The sequence below is a fragment of the Zalophus californianus genome, chromosome 2 (genome assembly GCF_009762305.2).
Source record: "Zalophus californianus isolate mZalCal1 chromosome 2, mZalCal1.pri.v2, whole genome shotgun sequence".
Taxonomy (NCBI): domain Eukaryota; kingdom Metazoa; phylum Chordata; class Mammalia; order Carnivora; family Otariidae; genus Zalophus; species Zalophus californianus.
In genome coordinates this window covers 6,245,736-6,263,992 of record NC_045596.1, presented here as the reverse complement: position 1 = coordinate 6,263,992, position 18,257 = coordinate 6,245,736, and the positions used below count along the sequence as shown (strand labels likewise).

The 18,257-nt window shown below is 43.8% G+C and overlaps 1 protein-coding gene across 1 annotated transcript in view; it reads right to left on the bottom strand.

Moving 5' to 3' along the window:
* Positions 1-17,709, bottom strand: part of STX18 (syntaxin 18) — a 117,233-nt gene extending 99,524 nt beyond the window's left edge. The window contains exon 1 of the mRNA XM_027598141.2: positions 17,471-17,709. Within this exon, the coding sequence (XP_027453942.1) occupies positions 17,471-17,638 (168 nt within the window). The 5' untranslated portion in view covers positions 17,639-17,709. The remainder of the gene's footprint in view (positions 1-17,470) is intronic.
* Between the last annotated feature and the right edge of the window lie 548 nt (positions 17,710-18,257).

The following is an 18,257-nucleotide window of genomic DNA, read 5'->3' as shown; positions in this document are numbered from 1 at the left end:
GTTAGTGTTTATGGGAAGAAATCAAGCTACACATATAAAGAAATGCACAGAAAAAGGAGGCAGAACAAAGAGTGAGAATAAGCAGCAAGTTAAACCTGACAGGCGATAAAAACGGTGAACAGGGTGCTCCGGACACAAGGAAGAGTGAGGTTCAAGGTGCCCGCCATTCCAGGCAGCACTAACCAGGTCCTTGTATGGGTAGCCTGTGGGCGACTTATGAAAAGAATAAAGTTTTATAAAGAGCTAGAAAAAGAAATAAAAAATAACAAATGCTTCTTTTTAAAAAGGCCTTTATGAGAAAAAGAAAAGGCTGTGGGATAATTTAATCTGGAGAAAGCAAGTCCTCGAGGCAACTGAACTTGGTGAAGGGTTATTTATAAGGAGGTGACTAAACAGCTGTTCTCCAATTTCACAGGGAAAAGAATTAGAGGAAATTGATTTACATTTCAGCACGAAGCTGAGGCAGGCAAAAGGAAGAAGTGCTGGAGGGAGAACTGTTAATGATGAAAAAAGGCTAAATGAAAAACTGGATTTTTATGGCTTTTAAAAGATGGAAAATCACCTATGTTGATTAATTTAGTTTTGAGTCAAAACTAGTAAACACACATTTGAGAATGCCTTCTATTCATTTACTCACATACCAAGTACTGAAACCCTACTGTGGGCCAGGCCTGGGAACACAGAAATGATTAAGAAGTGCCTGCCCTGTCCAAGGGCTCGTAGCTAGCTATGAGAGCCATGGCGGGAAATACAAAGAAGGATCAAGTCAGAGTCCTACCTCTCCTTTTCCACCCCCACACCCAAAGGTAAGCAATATAGTTTGTGAGCCAGCACAACAGCACCTGGAAAGTTAAGCAACGATGCAAAAATTAAATGAGAACACAAAAACAGTCACGCGAAGGCTGTCACAGCCAGAATTCCTTGCTTAATGAGTAATATGGCAGCAAACACTTTGAATTCAGGAGAAAGAGACTAGTATAGGAGAGAACGTGGCTTTCAAGATGGGGAGAATTTGAGTAAATGAAGGGGAGCGAGCCATCCACGCAAGAGAAACAGCGGGAGCCAAACAAGGAGACAAGAAAGCAGAGAAGGCTGTAAATGGAGTAGGTTGGTTAAAGCTGGTGGGATGATCGAGGAAGCATCGGGTGTAAAAATGGAAAAGTGGGTAGTTCTAGCTTTATAAGGGCCTTTGAACGCAGGCCAAATAACAGGAATTTGTTGTGTGGGGAGTGAGCAGTACTGAATGCTTCTGAGCAAAGTAACATGATGAAAGCAGCATTTTCAGCCCAGTGGCTTGGCTCCAAAGGAGATGGAGGGCTCAGTACAGTTGCATCACAACTCAGGCTCAAGATGGTGAGGGTCTGAACCCACACGGCTGCAGTGGAATGGATGAGAAAGAGGAAGCCAAGGCATCAACTTACTTAATTCATTTCACAAATGTGTGTGGAACTCTGCACAGTGCTCTGTGCTGTGACGGGGAGTGCAACACAGTCCCTGTCCCCTCGGGCCTGAGAATTAACTGGCTGGGGAAGGCCAGGGAGAGGGAGATCAACGGACACCCCTGCAAAGATGGTGCTCAGTGTGGATGAGAGTCTGGTGGGCTTGCATTCCGAGAATTTTCTTTACACAAGCTGGAACAACGACAAAATGCCAAAATATAAACAGAAAAACCAATCCTCCCAAAATATCACTCCATGTGTATCATGGGAGATACTGATTTTTATTGCCAGTTTGAGTCATGGAAAAGTATAGAAGCAAATACGCCCATACTGACTGAGCTGTACCAAGTAAAGAATATAAAAAAAGGCTTTTAAAAAAGAGAGAAGGTCTTTTTTAGGACTGAAATGTTTCCAGATTTCATCTTTCAACATAACTGAGATATATTCAGACTTCCCACTTACCCACAGATAAGTATTTAGAAGCTTTCAGAAAATTCATCACCTCTCCTTGATATCTTTTTTTTTTTCCCTTCCTTCCCTTAATTTAATTTTGATTTAACTTCCTCTTGTCACTGCTTGCTTACAAATCACAGCCTCTATGTCTGGAGTCAATTAGGGCTATAAAGTACCCCACCACGCCTTCATCTGGGGACCCATTTATATATATTTTCTTATTTCAAGAGGTAGAGCTAAGAGCCCATAACACCAAAAGTTTCCAATCAACCATCACATTCTATTCTTTGGAAAAGTATGCTTCTCTCCACAGTTAAGAAGGCGACATCAAACTACAAATTTTGCAAGAATATTTCCTTTCCACCTGTATAAAGATGAATTGTGCTTTGGGAATTCATTTGCAAAAAATGGGTTGAGTGTGTGTAATACATGCTTAATAGCAATAACACTAAAAAATCTTTCTACCATTTAAAATTAAATGTAATTTCCTTATTACTTTAATGGAATCCCTTGGAGTTAAAGTATTTAACTAGTCGCTTGCACATCAAGTATTCATTATATAATTCCCTTTAAATATTAGGTATATTAGATATGTAAACTGTCCATTGACAGCGTAAAAACACACATTTCCAATGAAACAGAAACAGGAGAAGGACAAGGCAGCTTGATCCAGAATCTGATAATGGGTTACAGATTCTCTTCCAGTGCAGATTTATAGTCAAAATGCCGTAAGAGCCATTTACCACCTCTAACCTTTCAGGTCATATTTGGAAGAGAAGTATGAACTGCCATATCACTAAGAGAAAATCTGTCTGAGGCTAAAATTCTTGACTTTTCCCTATTGCAGTGTTGAGCTACAAAGGGGGAGAGAGAGAAATAGATCTCCTATGAAAACCACCTTAAATAAAAAGGTAGAGATGAATTGTATAAGGTCTATCCATGGGAAGGAATTCCTTTGTCACTGCCTTTCAGGGTCGACCCTGAAAGGCAGTGGGGTTGCAATGCAATTCTGTGTATTGCTGGCTGGTACCAGCCTACTGACGAACCCCATCCTACCCCACAGGACACCTGATAGACACAAGGAAAAAATCCTAGGGTGGGCAGACATCCCGAGTCATGGATTATGGACGCAAAGCCTCTACACACCCCAAAACCAACCCCTCTCCCTTCCAGCCCTCCAATCTCCTGTTGGACCTCCCACTGGCTGAACCCAATCAGAAGCCAGGGAACAAGGAAACCCAGGCAAGCACTCCATAAAAATCAGGCTCCTGGGGCAAGACCAGAGTGGAAAGGGTAGAGAATGGATCTGGAGGGGCCAAAGGAAAATACAAGGCACACGCCATGACCTATTTCTCACACTCCTCCATTAAACTGAGCTTTTCTCCATACATTTTACGGTCCTGTGCTTTCCCACCTCGGAGCCTTTGTCACACGTTCCGGCCCTATTTCTTCATTTTCACATGTGGAAAATCTACGAGGCCCACCTCTTCCACGAAGTCTCCCCTCAACCCTACCCAGAAGTAGTAATCTCTCTACCCTCTCAATTCCTGAAGTTCCTCTACTAAAGATGTCTATAGTTATGAATATGTCTTATATTTATTAGTTTACTTATCACCCAAGTATTTTATGTATCCATTTACTTACTTACTATAAGTTTCCCATTAGAATACTGGGGCGCCTGGTGGCTCAAGCAGTTAAGCATCCAACTCTTGATTTCAGCTCAGGTCATGATCTCAGGGTCATGTGATGGAGTCCCATGTAGGGCTCCGCACTCAGTGTGGCGTCTGCTTGGGGTTCTCTTTCTCCCTCTGCCCTTCACCCCATGAAGGCTCTCTCTCATAAATAAATAAATCTTAAAAAAAAAGAGAGAGAGAAAAAAAAAGAATATAACTTCCACAAAAGCAGAGATGCTGTCTTAACTTGGCTCCACCCCACGACCAAAAACAGTGCACAGCCTACACTAGATGCTCAATAAATATTTATTGAATGAATGAATGAATGCCCCCTTCTAGAGTGTAAGCATTTGATGGCCAAATCAAAGTCTCTCTCATCTATCCTATATAGCAATCTAAATGCCTTCCTTACTCATAGGCAGATACTCAAGCAATAGGAGCTGGTAATAAAGCAGTTGCCGTTGAATGAGAATCTATAACGTACCAGCTACAGTGCCAACAGCTTTACCTACAGTAACTCCTTCAATCCTCACAACAACCCTAAAAGGTAGTGTGGCAGAACTATGCCTTCAGGATCGAAGCCCTCATTCCCCCAGCTTCCAGAACTGCCTGCCGATGGCTCCCAGGTAAGTCTGTCTAAGGAACTGCCCTCAGCGGAGGAAAGCTGCTTCACCCAACGTTATGGTTCAAATCCCTGGGGGAAGCCCGCATCCAATGGCTGGCCACCACAGCGGTTTCAAAGGCCTGACCCCTTGCCTTACCTGGGTAATTCTGAAAAGGCATCTTGGCTCTGCAGTTCTCCACGGGACCAACTATTGAGTGAATCCACAAAATAACAAACTAGTGCCCCAGACGAAGAAACAGAATCAACACTTTGTCAAATATCTACAATGTAAAAATCGGGTCTCCTTCCTTCTCAGCGATTTTACTAACTGAAACCATAAATCTTTTCCCCTTTTCCTCAAAAACAGACCACAACACTGCCTATACGAAACGTATGGTCACTGGGTAATTGTCGATTAAAAAAAAAAAAACAAAACTTTGGTTTGTATTTCCCCTACAAGCGAGTCAGGAACTTTCAAATATATAGGATTTATGGACCAAAATATGCTCCCGAGGAGAGCAGATGACAGGACAACACGCCAGGGGGAAAATCACCAGTGATCTGGCCTGCGGAACGCCAAGACCCGGGACAGTGCTCGCCACGTGCACGGCCGCACATTCAGCATCCTAGGAACCCAGGGCACGCTCACTGTCCCCGTCCCCACATCGTCCTGGGCAGCTCACTGAACCCTCTGAACCTCAGTTTCTCCATGAGGGAAGGAACCTCATCCGTAAGGACAGTCGACTAAATGAAAATGCTCTTTGCACAGTGCCAGGAAGAATAGGTGTTCAACAAGTGGTAGCTATTACTATTGCTGATGAGTCTGCGGAATGACAATCAGAAAGGTAAAACATCCACACATTTGTGGATGATTTTCTTGTAGAGCTTCAGATTTCAGAAAGTCGGAATTGAAAATCCAGCTGACTTACAGGAAAATTACTCCCTTTACAAAAGGTTTTACTGCAGACTTCCTTTAAATAGGGGCCCCCTCTGTTGTGCATTTAATATATAATCAGATACTGCTTACTCATGACACTTCTCTCATCAAAAGATATTAATTCTTCTCTATTTCCTACCACAGCAAAGAAAAACTCATCTGCGGGAGTTTCACTTTTTCTGTTTTGCTTTTCATTTCAAAAGTAATATGTGCTCATTAAAGAAATTCAGGATGATGGAAGCAGAAAAAGAAATCACCCCGAGTCCTCTCTCCCAGACACAGCCACGGTTAACTTGTGGTGTATTCCCTCTGATCTCTATTTCCATGCCTAGAGTTGCTGCTGTTGTTGTTGTTGTTTCCAATTTCGTATACATAATTTTGTCTTGTTTAAAGATTTATTTATTCTAGGAGGGGCAGAGGGAGAGGGAGACTCCCTGCTGGTGGGGAGCCTGATGCGGGGCTTGATCTCAGGACCCTGAGATCATCACCTGAGCCGAAATCCAGAGTCGGACACTTAACCAAGGGAGTCATCCAGGCGCCCCTCGTATACATAGTTTTAATTATATCTGGTTTTGGTAGTAACTTTTTTAACCTAACGTGATAATATAAGCAATTTTTCTCACGCCATGACTTCCTCTTCAGTGTGCCATGTTTCCCTAACAATTTCCCTGTACTTGGGAATACTGCTGTCTCTTCGTAAAGTAACTGTGACAGTTGCCACCACAATCATCATCAAAATCATCACTGCTATTATTATTAAAACTACTGCTGTTAGTTTTTAAACTCAAAGACCTCCTACTTCTGTAAGACAGAACATTCACATTCATTTTTATTTTCTTCAGTTTTGCTTTGGCAATGAAATCTTTAGTTTATCTAAAAATATATTTTAATGTGTATACAGTAAGATATGAACAACAAAAAAAAAAGCCAGAGCATTTTTTCAGAGTGCTGACCAATTACCCCCAAATCATCTTGAATAAACCTTCTTTTTCTTACTGATTTACAATGCCTCTTTTATCAAGAAAAGGTTACACACACACACCTGGCCTTATATGCTTCACTGATCAATCCATAGACATATATACTTTTTGTCTTTAAAATGTTTTAATATCTGGCAAAACTAGTATCCCCGCCCCAACACACACACCCTTCCACTCTTCAACAATTAATCTCACGCATCCTTTTTTCTAGGTGAATTTCAGGACCACTTGCAGGTTTCTCTCAAAAGAATTCTGTTGCAATTTTGATGAAAGCTGCACTAAACCTACAACTTAATTTAGGAATAACTGATGTCTTTACAACATTTTTTCTTCCCTTCCAGTGCACAATACGTGTTTCTGTTTATTCAAGTCTCCTGTATCCCTCCACGAAATTCTGAAGTTTTCTTCAAATGGGACATGTCCATTTCTCATTGAGGTTATTTCTAGAAATGCTTTTTGTTACTACTGTAAATGTTTTCATTGAATTTTAAGTGGTCATTAATTATAGGATGGCCACTGATTTATGTGCATTTATGCTGCACAAGAGCTCTGGAGGCCTCTGGGCTAAGGCCATAAAGCACCTCCCCCAATTTAATTCACACTGCCCACAAAGAAGCACCACTGGCTCAATCAGCCAGTTTCCTGTCACTGAAAAAGTCCTCACACCCACCATCTACTTAATTTCACTTGCTCTTCAAGGCTCTGCTCCAACTTAAAAGTTTTTCTGACTACTCTCCCCCTAACTATTATCTACCCCTCTTCTATACTCTTCCAGCGCTGATAATAAGTTCTAATATATTTAACCCTTAAAAAAATAGGAATAATTTTCCTTTCATCAATATTAGAACATCAATTTTTTTTATATTTGAGAAAAGATTAAACAGAAAACAAGTGAAATTATAGATTTTTTACCATTTTAGGAGATTATAAACTTGAAACAAATTTGGTAAAATGTATTATTGTTTAAAATAGTGATAAACTGAAAGCAGCCCAAAGATCTTTCCGTAGGGGTTCAGGTAAATAAGTTATGTGAAACTATTTATCTACTTAGAGAGAAGGGGGGAGGGGAAGGAGAGAGGGAATCCTAAGCAGGCTCCACACCCAGCACAGCCCAAGGTGGGGCTCCATCTCAGGACCCTGACTGAGATCAGGACCTGAGCCAAAACCAAGACTCAGATACTTAACCGACTGAGCCAGGCAGGCGCCGCTATGTGAAACTATTTTTAATGACTACACAGCCAAATAAATTGGTGACACAGAACAATATATATGGACATAGAAAAACGTTCACAATATACTGTTAAGAAAAAAAAGCAATAAAAGGAAAAAAAAAAGAGGGCTACCTAACAGCAGTATAGAAAAATTCTTTTTGTTTTAACAAGAAAAATGTCTGGAAGCTATGTACCAAGACTGTAGTAGGGGCTATCTCTGGCCAGTGGTACTATCTGTGAACTTTATTTTCCTTTTTATTCTGTTTAATGAGCACTTACTACTTTTATAGTCAGATTTAAAATAATTAGGGAACTTCAAAAACCTATCCTGCGGATAATAGTCCATTCTAAGAGTAGAGAATCACTATTAAATCAAATGCATTTGTAGAAAGAAACATACCAAATGTCAGCTTTGAAAAACAAACTCATTGTCTCATCTAGGTAAAAATTATGAGTACATAGGAACTCGAGGCGAAAGTGACACAAGACACTGAGCAGTCGTCACTGCAAAAAGCATTTTAAGATATATCCTGGGACTTTCAAAAAGAAGAGTACTGAATCCTGGAACCATCCTGTTGAAAAGGTCCTTAAGGATTATCTAGCCAAAGCCCCTCATCAAAGAAACAAGAAAAAATGAGAAACAAACCAAAAAAAAAAAAAAAAGGTGAGTTTTCTAAGATCACATAGTTAATTAATGACAAAGTCCAGAAGTATTCATAATTCAAACCCTATGCTTTTTAATTCCTTTCTCAATTCTGGAGTCAAGATATGCTGCAGTCTGTCAGTTCTATTTAGACTGTAAAAATGCAAATGTTCATTTACCAGGGTTTTCTTATCATCCATCTAAAAAGTGAACAGGAATGTGTACAATGGTTTGAAATGGAAAGATTCACTCTCTTGGTTAAGTATACCTTACGTGCTGCAACAGAGTTTTGACAAATAGCCATACACGGAATTGTGACAAGGAGGAGCTAGCAAACTCTAGTAGTTACAGACTTTGAGAACCTGAAAGTCAGGAAGAAAAAAGCACTACTGAATTTAAAATTACAACTGTGCTGCAAGCTTTTCATACCAAAGTTATTCAACACAAAGTTCATTCAACACATCATCCTTTCATCCCTCTGGTTTAATCGCTTTCTTTTAGATGGGTTCTGAAGGGGCCTCTTTTTAAGTCAATTTTAAACCCAGTATGTCATAAACACCAAGCCGTAATTAACCACTGTAGACTTCACTGATGCGCTGCCCACCAGAGGGAGCCCATATGGATTTCCAGTAACAAGAAACCTCAAAACCTCAAGTTTGTATGAATTCTATTCTTAGAATATTATTCATAATACCAATACTGTAAAATCACTTAATAATATTGTATTTCTATCCTCCCCAAAAGATAAAAGTTAAATGAGATCAGGTACATATCTTATCAGAGCTCCTAACCTATTAAGAGAAGCCCCAAAATGACTGATTTTCCAAAATTTGTAACCTCTTGAGTACTAATTACACTGTTCAAAATAAATGAACTAACTTTTATACAAGTTGATGTGAGTTTGGTTGATATCTGTTACGATAGATGGTTTTACCCTCAGTATGTTGACAAATCTGGCTCTCAATCAGGGACAGCCAGACCCTGAACAGGAAGAATTCATTAAAAATGTCATCCTTGGGGAGACTGGGTGGGATCAGTCGATAAGCGTCTGCCTTTGGCTCAGGTCATGATCCCAGGGTCCTGGGATTGAGCCCTGCATCAGGCTCCTTGCTTCGCGCTAACCCTCTTCTACTCCCCCTGCTTCTGTTCCCTTTCTCTCTGTCAAATAAATAAAAATCTTAAAAAAAAAAAAAGTCATCCTCGGAGGACCCATTTCAGCAGCCCTGTCCTACCTAGTAGGTGATACACTGAACTGCTGGTGACCTGCCAGCTAGAAACTGAGAAGAGAACTGTTTGACCCATTCTAGATGTTTCTTGGCATGAAGGAGAAAACCAACGGACTACCCCTGCGCACCATGCCTCTGTAGTATGTGATACAATCACCACCACCAAGACGAGTCTCTTTCAAGAATGAAGAAAGCAGAACTGAGGGGAACAGAACTTTGCACAAGAACCTGGCATCAAAAAGAGCCCCAGTGAGTCTCTATCCCCATCTGCAATCTGGTGAGCCTGACTCACTCACAAGGCCCAGGCCAGAGTTTTGCTGGATGTGAGGCCCACTGCACATCTCCATGCAATTGGCTGGGCATATGTCCCAGGTGCCTATTTTGTAGACTCAATGGCCTCCAACATAGAAATATGACAAAGTGGGAGGACCCCACTGGGTTCCAGCTACGCTCTCCAATTCAGGTTTACCGAAAAGCACTGCCAATGGAGACTTATCCACCACTCGCTATCTTTTTTTTTCTTTAAGATTTATTTATTTGAGAGAGAGAGCAAACTCGAGTGGTAGGAGGAGCAGAGGGAGAGGGACAAGCAGACTCCAAGCCGAGTACGGAGCCCAACATGGGGCTTGATCCCACGACCCATGAGATCATGACCTGAGCCAAAAATCAAGAGTCGGATGTTTAACTGACTGAGCCACCCAAGCGCCCCCACCACTTGCTGTCCTCATAAAACTCCAATGTCCATCAGGCTCCTTGGATGTATTCTCTACTGTTTAGAACCAAAAGAAGAAGGCATGAGTAACTGGCATTCTACTCTAACTTTGAAAAAAAAATTATTGTGAAGTCTATTACCAGAACTTTCCAGCCAGAAAGCTGGGAATTATTCTATTTCTTCCTCTTTCTAACCCCACTCATAACTGCCTCCTGCACATCTGCTTCATCCATCTACGCCTGTCCAACCATACCGCCACCAGTTCACCGCTTTCTCCTGACTGCCTGCAACAGCCTCCTAGTTAGCTCTTCTAGGTCCGTCTTGCTACACTCCAAACCCACCCTCAATATTGCTGGTTATTTTAAATCACAAATATGATCCTTTCATGCCTCTGCTTGTGTAGCTCAGAGCACAAAGTCCAAACTCTGTAGCACTGCTGATGGTGCTCTCATCCAAGGGGTGGCCAACTTTCCCTCTATAGGACCAGAGAGAAAATATTTTAGGATTCGCAGGCCCCTACAGACTACAACTCTGCCACTCTAGCACAAAAGCATCCACAGCTTATATGTACACAAATGAAAGTGGTCACATTTCAAGAAGATCTCGTTTTCAAAAAGTAGGCAGCAGGTCAGCCTTGGCCCCTGGGCCAAACTGGCCCACCTGCTCTACCCAATCCCACAAAGCCTTATCTCCTGCCACTCTGACCCTCCCCCAAGCCTCGCCCAGAAAAGGGCTCACCCACCGCAGTCTTGCCTCCGCTCCCCCCATCACCCTGCTGTTGTGCATCAGTGCCTCTGCTTATACTCTTCCTTCTGCCAGGAACGTGATTTATCACCTTTCCTTTGTCTGGTGGAACAGTTCTTGTCCTTCAAAGTCCAGGCTGATCTCCCACTGACTACCCCTCAAGGAGATTTATTTATCCTTTATTTGTATTTCCAAGGCATAGGTCTCATAGCTTTTTGTGTGCTCACAATGCCTGAAACATATTGGGTGTTCAATACTTACAGGATGATGGAGTAAATGAATTACTAAATAAATAGAATTTTAAAAGTTGCAGTCTTCATAAGTTCTGGAAAAAACTCAGAAGGGCAACCCACACAGAGGGCTATTAATACCATGAAAGTCTCTAGCACTGAGTTCTGCTTACAGTACACAGTTAATATGATCCACAAAAACACAGTATGATGAAGCTAAAAGAGGCCTTGGAGAACATTAACACAGTTTTTAACCTGTGTCTCTGAGTCCTATGTTTGATTCCCAAGGGACTCCTCAAGGAGAAGGGGAAAGGGCGGCAGAGGGACAGGTTGGCTAATGAATCTCTTTCTTCCTAGCCCCCTCCCTCCAGCCTTAGCCAAAGCTGCTCTTTATCTCATTTGCAGTAAGGTTTCTGTTTTAAAAAAGAAAAAAGCTCTCTGATTCAACAAACTCATGCTCTGTTTGCAGCCTGCATCCTAAACCTGCATTATTTCCTGATCTATTCCTGTGGCCCTGTGTCCAGCCTCTCACTGACCCCTGGCACCTGCTGCCTGATACTGCTTCTTAGAAGCATGCTCCCTGGACTGAAATCCCCAGTTTTATACTCAGTCCTTGGAATAAAGTCTCTTGCCAGCTACTCTGGATAATAATCCAGGTGGTCCCTCCCAGCTCAACTTCTGGGTCCCTACACTAGCACACAAGGTCAACCCTGTGATTTCAAAGGAATCAAGGAGGACCTGGGGGAATCAATGCTGAGAGGGTTACAGCTGTCACTCAAATAGTTGTCAACTCAAAAGTTGTGCTATTTATATGTCTGCTTCTCCACTAGACTGTGAACTTCTTGAGGTAGGAACTGAATCTTTATAATAAAAGATACTATTTAATGTTTACTCCAGATACTGGATTAAGTGTAAATGTATACTGTGTAATATTCAGGAATATTAGGATCACACATTTCTAGAATGGGAAGGAGCCTTGCACAGAGATCAACTAGATCCAAAACTGAAAGCAAAGTGACAAGCAATATTGACTACCTAGGTCCCTGCCCTGTCTAGAACCTATGGATTCAGTGGTGGACCACACACAGTCTTTGTCTTCACAAAGCACAAATTCCAGTGGATACATACACATAAGTAAATGGATACATGATGCGTTAGATAATGAAAAGAATAAAGCAGGGTGAGGCACACGAAAAGGATGCTACTTTACACAGGGCAGCCAGGGGAGGTCTCACTGCGGCAGCATTCGAGCAGAGACCTGAAGATCAAACCACACAGAATCTGGGCAAGAAGTGTCCCATGTAGAGGTAACAACAAACACAAAGGTCCTAAGGTGGGGACCTATCTGTTCATGGGAGAAAAGCAAAGGGGTTAGGGCAGCTGGAACAGAGTGAGCAAGGGGAAGGTGGCAGGAGATGAGGTCAGACAGGGAGCAGGACCAAAGCATCTGGCTTTGGGCCACTATAAGAACTTTGAATTTTAGCCAGAAGCTCAAGATAATCAGTTCCTTGAAAACTCAAAATAAATAGAAGACATACAGCTTTCACAAAAGCAATGTGTAATAAACAAAGAAAACTTCATCTGCAAGCCTTATCTGAAAATAGACTTTCCAGAGCCCAGGGTCACTATTACGTGACAGGGAATCAGACCATCTTTGTTTTACAAGAAATCACTGCAGTTACATAGTCTAAGTGCTCCATGTAACCAAAGTGGAAACTGAGGCCCAGAGAGATTCTGTGGCCTGCCCGCTTCGTGACAGACCTTGCACTGCAGCACAGGTCTCCTGATGGTCTGTTCAGGGCTGCTCATTGGCTCCTGCTGTCCTGGGCCCAGCCTGGCTGCTCAGAGCGTCCTGGTTTCCCACCTGGTGCTCTCCCTGGCCTCAGCAACCTTTATAAAGCAGTAAGGTAACAAAGAGCTGACACTGGAAGCACCTCCACACAGACTCCCACACTGAAAGCCTGTCACTACAAACTTGCACGATTCTAGTTTTCCCTTCCTCACAGAGCTGAAGACAACCAGGCAGCTGAGGGGAAGGCAGGTCAGGCATTGTGCCAGGCACTAGGAACATTTCAGTTGGTACTGCCTGCCCACCCTTACTGCCTACTCCTCCACAGAGCACTCCCTTCTCCAAGGTTCTAGAGAGGTGATAATCATAGCATCCAACCCACCTTTGGCCACCTGCTGGGGCGGACATATGACTTGGCCACAGGAAGAACCTTATCCCCCCTGAGGCCATTATGAGGGCTCAGGATCCAAGCAGAACCAACTGGAGTCCTTCCTGGGTTTTATGGAGAAGAGCTGGAGAAGGAAGTTCTATCCCGTGTTTCCCAGTTACGTGAGCCAAGACAGTCCCATTTTGCTCAGGTTAGTTTATATTAGGTTACTGTTACTTGCAACCCAAAGAATTCACACTCCTGCAGGCACATGTATAATTTTCTCATTTCATCTGTATAACAATCTTTTAAGGCTGCTCTTACTCTATTTTAGAAGGGAGGAAACAGGTTAAGTAATTTGCCCAAGTCCATACAGTAAGTACAGGGCATTCAAATTCATACAGTAAAAGGCATTCAAACTCAGGTCCTTCTGCTCTAAACCCATTCAGTATCCAGTTATGAATTCCATATTCACTCAAGAAGGAACTCACTGCCATTCAAAAGCCAAAGATTTTCTGGTTTAAAAGGTACAGGATGAGGTGTGGGAAATAAACAACATTAAACTAGGGTCATAGGACCTGGCTTCTACCTCTGGCTCAGTCCTATGACTCAGCTATTAAGACTCTGAGCAAGTCTTTCCACTTACCTGGGTGTTTGTTTTCCTACCTACAAAATGAGAAACCTGAACAACATGAACTCGAGATCCTTTTAAGTACTTAACAAAAAAAGTCCATGGTTCTGTTTAAGCATACAGATTCTGTTTTTACTCTACGTCAGGCAAGATGTGAAGCAGATTTCAACTTGACCGCCAGGCCCAATAAATGGCTGCCTAGGCCACAATGCTGCAAAGGATTCTGAGCCATAAGATCTACTAGGAAACTAGCACTGGCTTCCACGGTCACAGGGAGGAAGAGAGAGGAACAGCTACATTTGTCATTGCTGATAGAGCGTCACCTTCACAGAGGAATGCTGCGGTCCGCACTACCGATGCACACCCGCACAGGATTTTCACGGATTCCTTTGTGTACTTCCTTGGTTCCTCTTTTCAAGCAAGGAAGGAAAGTACGGGAAAGCTAACTGGTTTGGGGAATATAGCTGAGAGCCACTGATGAAAATGTCTGAATGGCCTACATGGGGTGAAGGTAGGGGGCGAAGGGGAACAGTAACCGTAAGTGTGGTTCTCTATGATACATAGTCTCAGAAGATGCTGATAATTAGCTTAGGAGTTCAGTAAAGTCTGATCACGGCCACGCAACAGAAGTGGAAAATGAGACTCAGTAAGAGGACTTGCCCAAGTCACCCACTTCTAAGTAGAGAGCCCAGATCTGAATCCACATCTTCTATATCCAAGTCCCTGTGCTTTGTCCACTCCCAAGGTCCCCATTTACCGCACAATCTAAATGAGTTAATTAATCCAGTTCCCACTGCAAAGTGGCATACTCGTCATTGTCTGGAGTTTTTCAGATACAGTAAGTTCCTTACCCCAAGACAGAAAACGTTGTTACTGTTTGTAATTTAATGGGTACACATGCATTGAGTATACATGAATTCAGCAAAACTGAGCATAAGAGTTAAATATTTAAAGGAATGATGCTGAAGAAACCAGCCTGTGGGGAAAAATTAAAAATCAACACAGTTTTATTAATCTTAATAAAACCTCTACAACAATACAGTGAGATGGAAAATTGACATCAGGAATATGCTTTGTCCAAACTGAGGAATGAGAAGAACTAGAATTGAACCAGGTAATGTGCATCCTAGAAATGACAGTGAGTGCCTCGAGGAAGACATTCAACCAAAGGCATTACTATAACCTGCTACATTTCCTTAGGTCTGACGACAAGAGCTAACCCCAAACCAGACTATGTGCTCCTAGTACTGGCCAGACTTTTATGTATAAGGAATCCAGGCCAAACAAAATAACAGCCAGCCTCTGACACATGTGACTGTGGCAAGAGCACAGGACACCCCTCACCGGCTCTATACTTCAGTTTCTGAGGGTGAGAGGGTGTGGAGGGAATGGTTGCAAGAACAGGAGGTAATACACAAAGCAACTACAACATAAAAATCAAAATTCCTCAAAAGAATGCATGTTTTCCCTATGTCAGGAGGGGCAGTAGTCCTGAACAACGCAGCCTATGTCCCTACTTCACAGACTCTCCAAGCCTTAGCACCTACCCACATCATCAAATACCAGAACTGACTTTTCAATGGCATGCAATCCAACCCTCTGACTAAGGTGCAAAGTTCTTCTCAAACATTTCTGACTAGCAGTCAACCCTCTGATTAAGTGCCTCCAGTGACAGGAAATTCAGCACCCCAGGGTCCTGTCACTGCCCCTGAGGCTCATTAATTCAAAAGCCTAAAGCATATTCTTATCACTCAGGGAAAGGCCTAAGGCCTAAACCTCCATAAGGCTTGCCATCCCAGCTATGCTTCTTGTCTCTACCACTTGCATATCCCCTACTCCGGAATAGGATCCGAAATTAGCACAGTGCTCATAAATAAGTGATTTCAGAGTTAGAAAGGGACCTCCCCAAACCAAAAAACTGTGACCTTCACATACCATAATTCTACAGGAGGAACCTCAAGAGCTTGGGCAGACCTCGGGGGAGGTGAAGGGAGAATGTCCTAGTTTCCTTTCCTCTCATTTCAACCTGGGAAGCTCCTCCTTTGATCTGCTATAAATATGGGATCAATGCAGTTTAAAAGTCTTCTGCTGTTTGAAGGGGAAAAAGGGAACATTTACAGGTAAATAAACTAAGGCCTTAAAACTTGCTTAATAACCTCATACAGCTAATAGTTGCAGGGTTAAGACAACAACCTGGTCTCTTGGCTCCTTCTCTAGTGCTCTCTCTACCACATAACATTCGTCTACCAGCAGAGTAAAGTTCCCACATTCCAGCCACACTCATATGCTTATCAAAACAATTCAATAACACTGCAGAGTGGTATATTCATCATTATTTGGGAGTAGTTCAGACAATATAATGTTCCTCCAAAAAAAACCCTGAAATATTACTAATTTGTTTGCAATTTAATGGGTAGACAAGCACTGAGTACATATAAATTGAGCATAAGTTACCTATCTCCACACCTTTGTGCATACTCTTCTCTTAGCCTGAGAGGCCTTTCTCCACCCTCTCTGAAGATTTGTTCCAGGCATCACTGCCTCTAAAAGGCCTTTCTTGGCCCTCAGGCAGAACAGGCCACATTCACCTTTGTACCCTACACACTATCTAGGAGGCTGGATGGCACTCGTGTTGTTACTGTCTCCCCCACCATTCCTTTTGAATTGTGTTATTCTAACAAGGTGCTGGACAGAAGGCAGGTGTTTAATAGGTGTTTATTGAGGACAGAGTGTCTTCACCTGGTCCAATCCCCTTCTGATCCTCACATACCCTCTGCAAATTGCCATACGTTAATTCGTGCATAGAGATATTCACTGAAAACTATCTGAAAGCCTACAAAGTACCAGGCATTGGACTGCGCGCCAAAGAGAAGATTTACCATGAAATTAATGAAGTTTAAGTTTCAGGGCCCCTCACTTGCCCCTTCCAAAGCTCTGACCCTCTTCCCGTGATTTTGTATCTTTATTTCTTAAAGAGGAGAGACAGAACTGTATAAGCTTATTTCAATCAAGCTCCACAAATACTAGATCCACCCTTGCCGCCAAGGATACAAAAGTGAACAAGGTAAACATTCTCTCCCCACTTAGAGAGTTTCCTGTTCAGTGGAGAAAACAGACAACCATCTGTTCCTTCATTCATTCAAAAACATTCACTGGCCAGTGCTATGAGTCGGGCATTGGGGTTCTGAGGTGACACCTGCACTGTTCCTGTCCTGAAAGCGTTCCCTGCTCTCCTGAACGAAAGCCTACTGTGTTCAGGGAACAGAAAGCAGTTTAGAAGACAATAACACACAGTGTTTGTGAAAGATTACCCTAAACCAGTCTCAAGACCTACTGATCCCCAGCAAGGGCCCTGAACCTATATAGCAGGAGGCAAGCGGAAGGGAGAGGTCAGGTGAATAGGATCTTTGATCTCACTGAGCCGGGGAAGGGGGGAGGGGGAGGGAGACAAAACAAGTAAACAGAAGAGGCAAATACACTGTGGTCAGTGCTGAGACAGAAAAGCAAAGGCCTGTGGGGAAGTTTCCCCGACGTTCAAGTCTGCAGTGACGGCGACCTCAATACCTCGCCAAGCGGCCCAAGAATTCTGCGGACAAGAAATTCTGGACTTCCCCCAAATGTGTTCCCATTCCCCGAAATAAAGCTGTTCCTTTCCCAAGACAGCTGGAGGCTCCCTGGTACCAACTCCCCTGTCCCCACTTCGGACCACTTTATCCTCCAAGTTATTCCTTCACACAGTGAACACGGGACAGGGGCCGGTTCGGGGTCTGGGGTCCATGTCGCGGGTCCGCCCCCCTCGCCCGCCCGCCGTTTCCATAGCAACCAGCTCACCACTTCCCGCGCCCGGCTGGAGAAGTCGCCCTTGGGCCGGGGGCTCCGGCGAAAGAGCTCGTCGCGGCTGCCATCGACGCCGCCGCCCACTGCCACTCCCAGAGCTTTGTTGCGCGTCTTCACGGTCTTGACGCTGGCCCGGAACAGCAGCGTGATATCCACCGCCATAGCGACCCACACCCCCGGTCCACTTCCCGGCCGGCCCACGTCAGCAGCTTGCGACCGCGGCGTGCGCCCGGCCGCTGGAGGACCGTTCCGGTTCCGCACGCTTCCGCCGCCAACGCAAGGCGAGAAGAAAGGTTCCGACCTCCGCGGGATGACAGCGGCGAGAGGAGAAAGGTTCCGGCCTCAGCGCCGTTCTCCTCCCGGCAAACCTCGAAGGGCTTGGCCTCGGCTAGAGGTCCCGCTTGGGGCGTGTGGGCCTGGGGAGCAAGAAAGTGGAGAAGCCAGTAGGCTGGCTCCCCTCTTTTTTTTTTAAGATTTTATATATTTATTTGAGAGAGAGAATGAGAGAGAGAGCACATGAGAGGGGGGAGGGTCAGAGGGAGAAGCAGACTCCCCGCCGAGCAGGGAGCCCGATGCGGGACTCGATCCAGGGACTCCAGGATCATGACCTGAGCCGAGGGCAGTCGCTTAACCAACTGAGCCACCCAGGCGCCCAGGCTGGCTCCCCTCTTTTGGCTCTCCCACTTCCTAGGCACGGCGAGTGGGGTGCACTAGAGGCGACCCTTGACCTCCAGGACTCACCTTTTGAAGGACAGAAGCCCGTGGACGTTGACCACCTGGG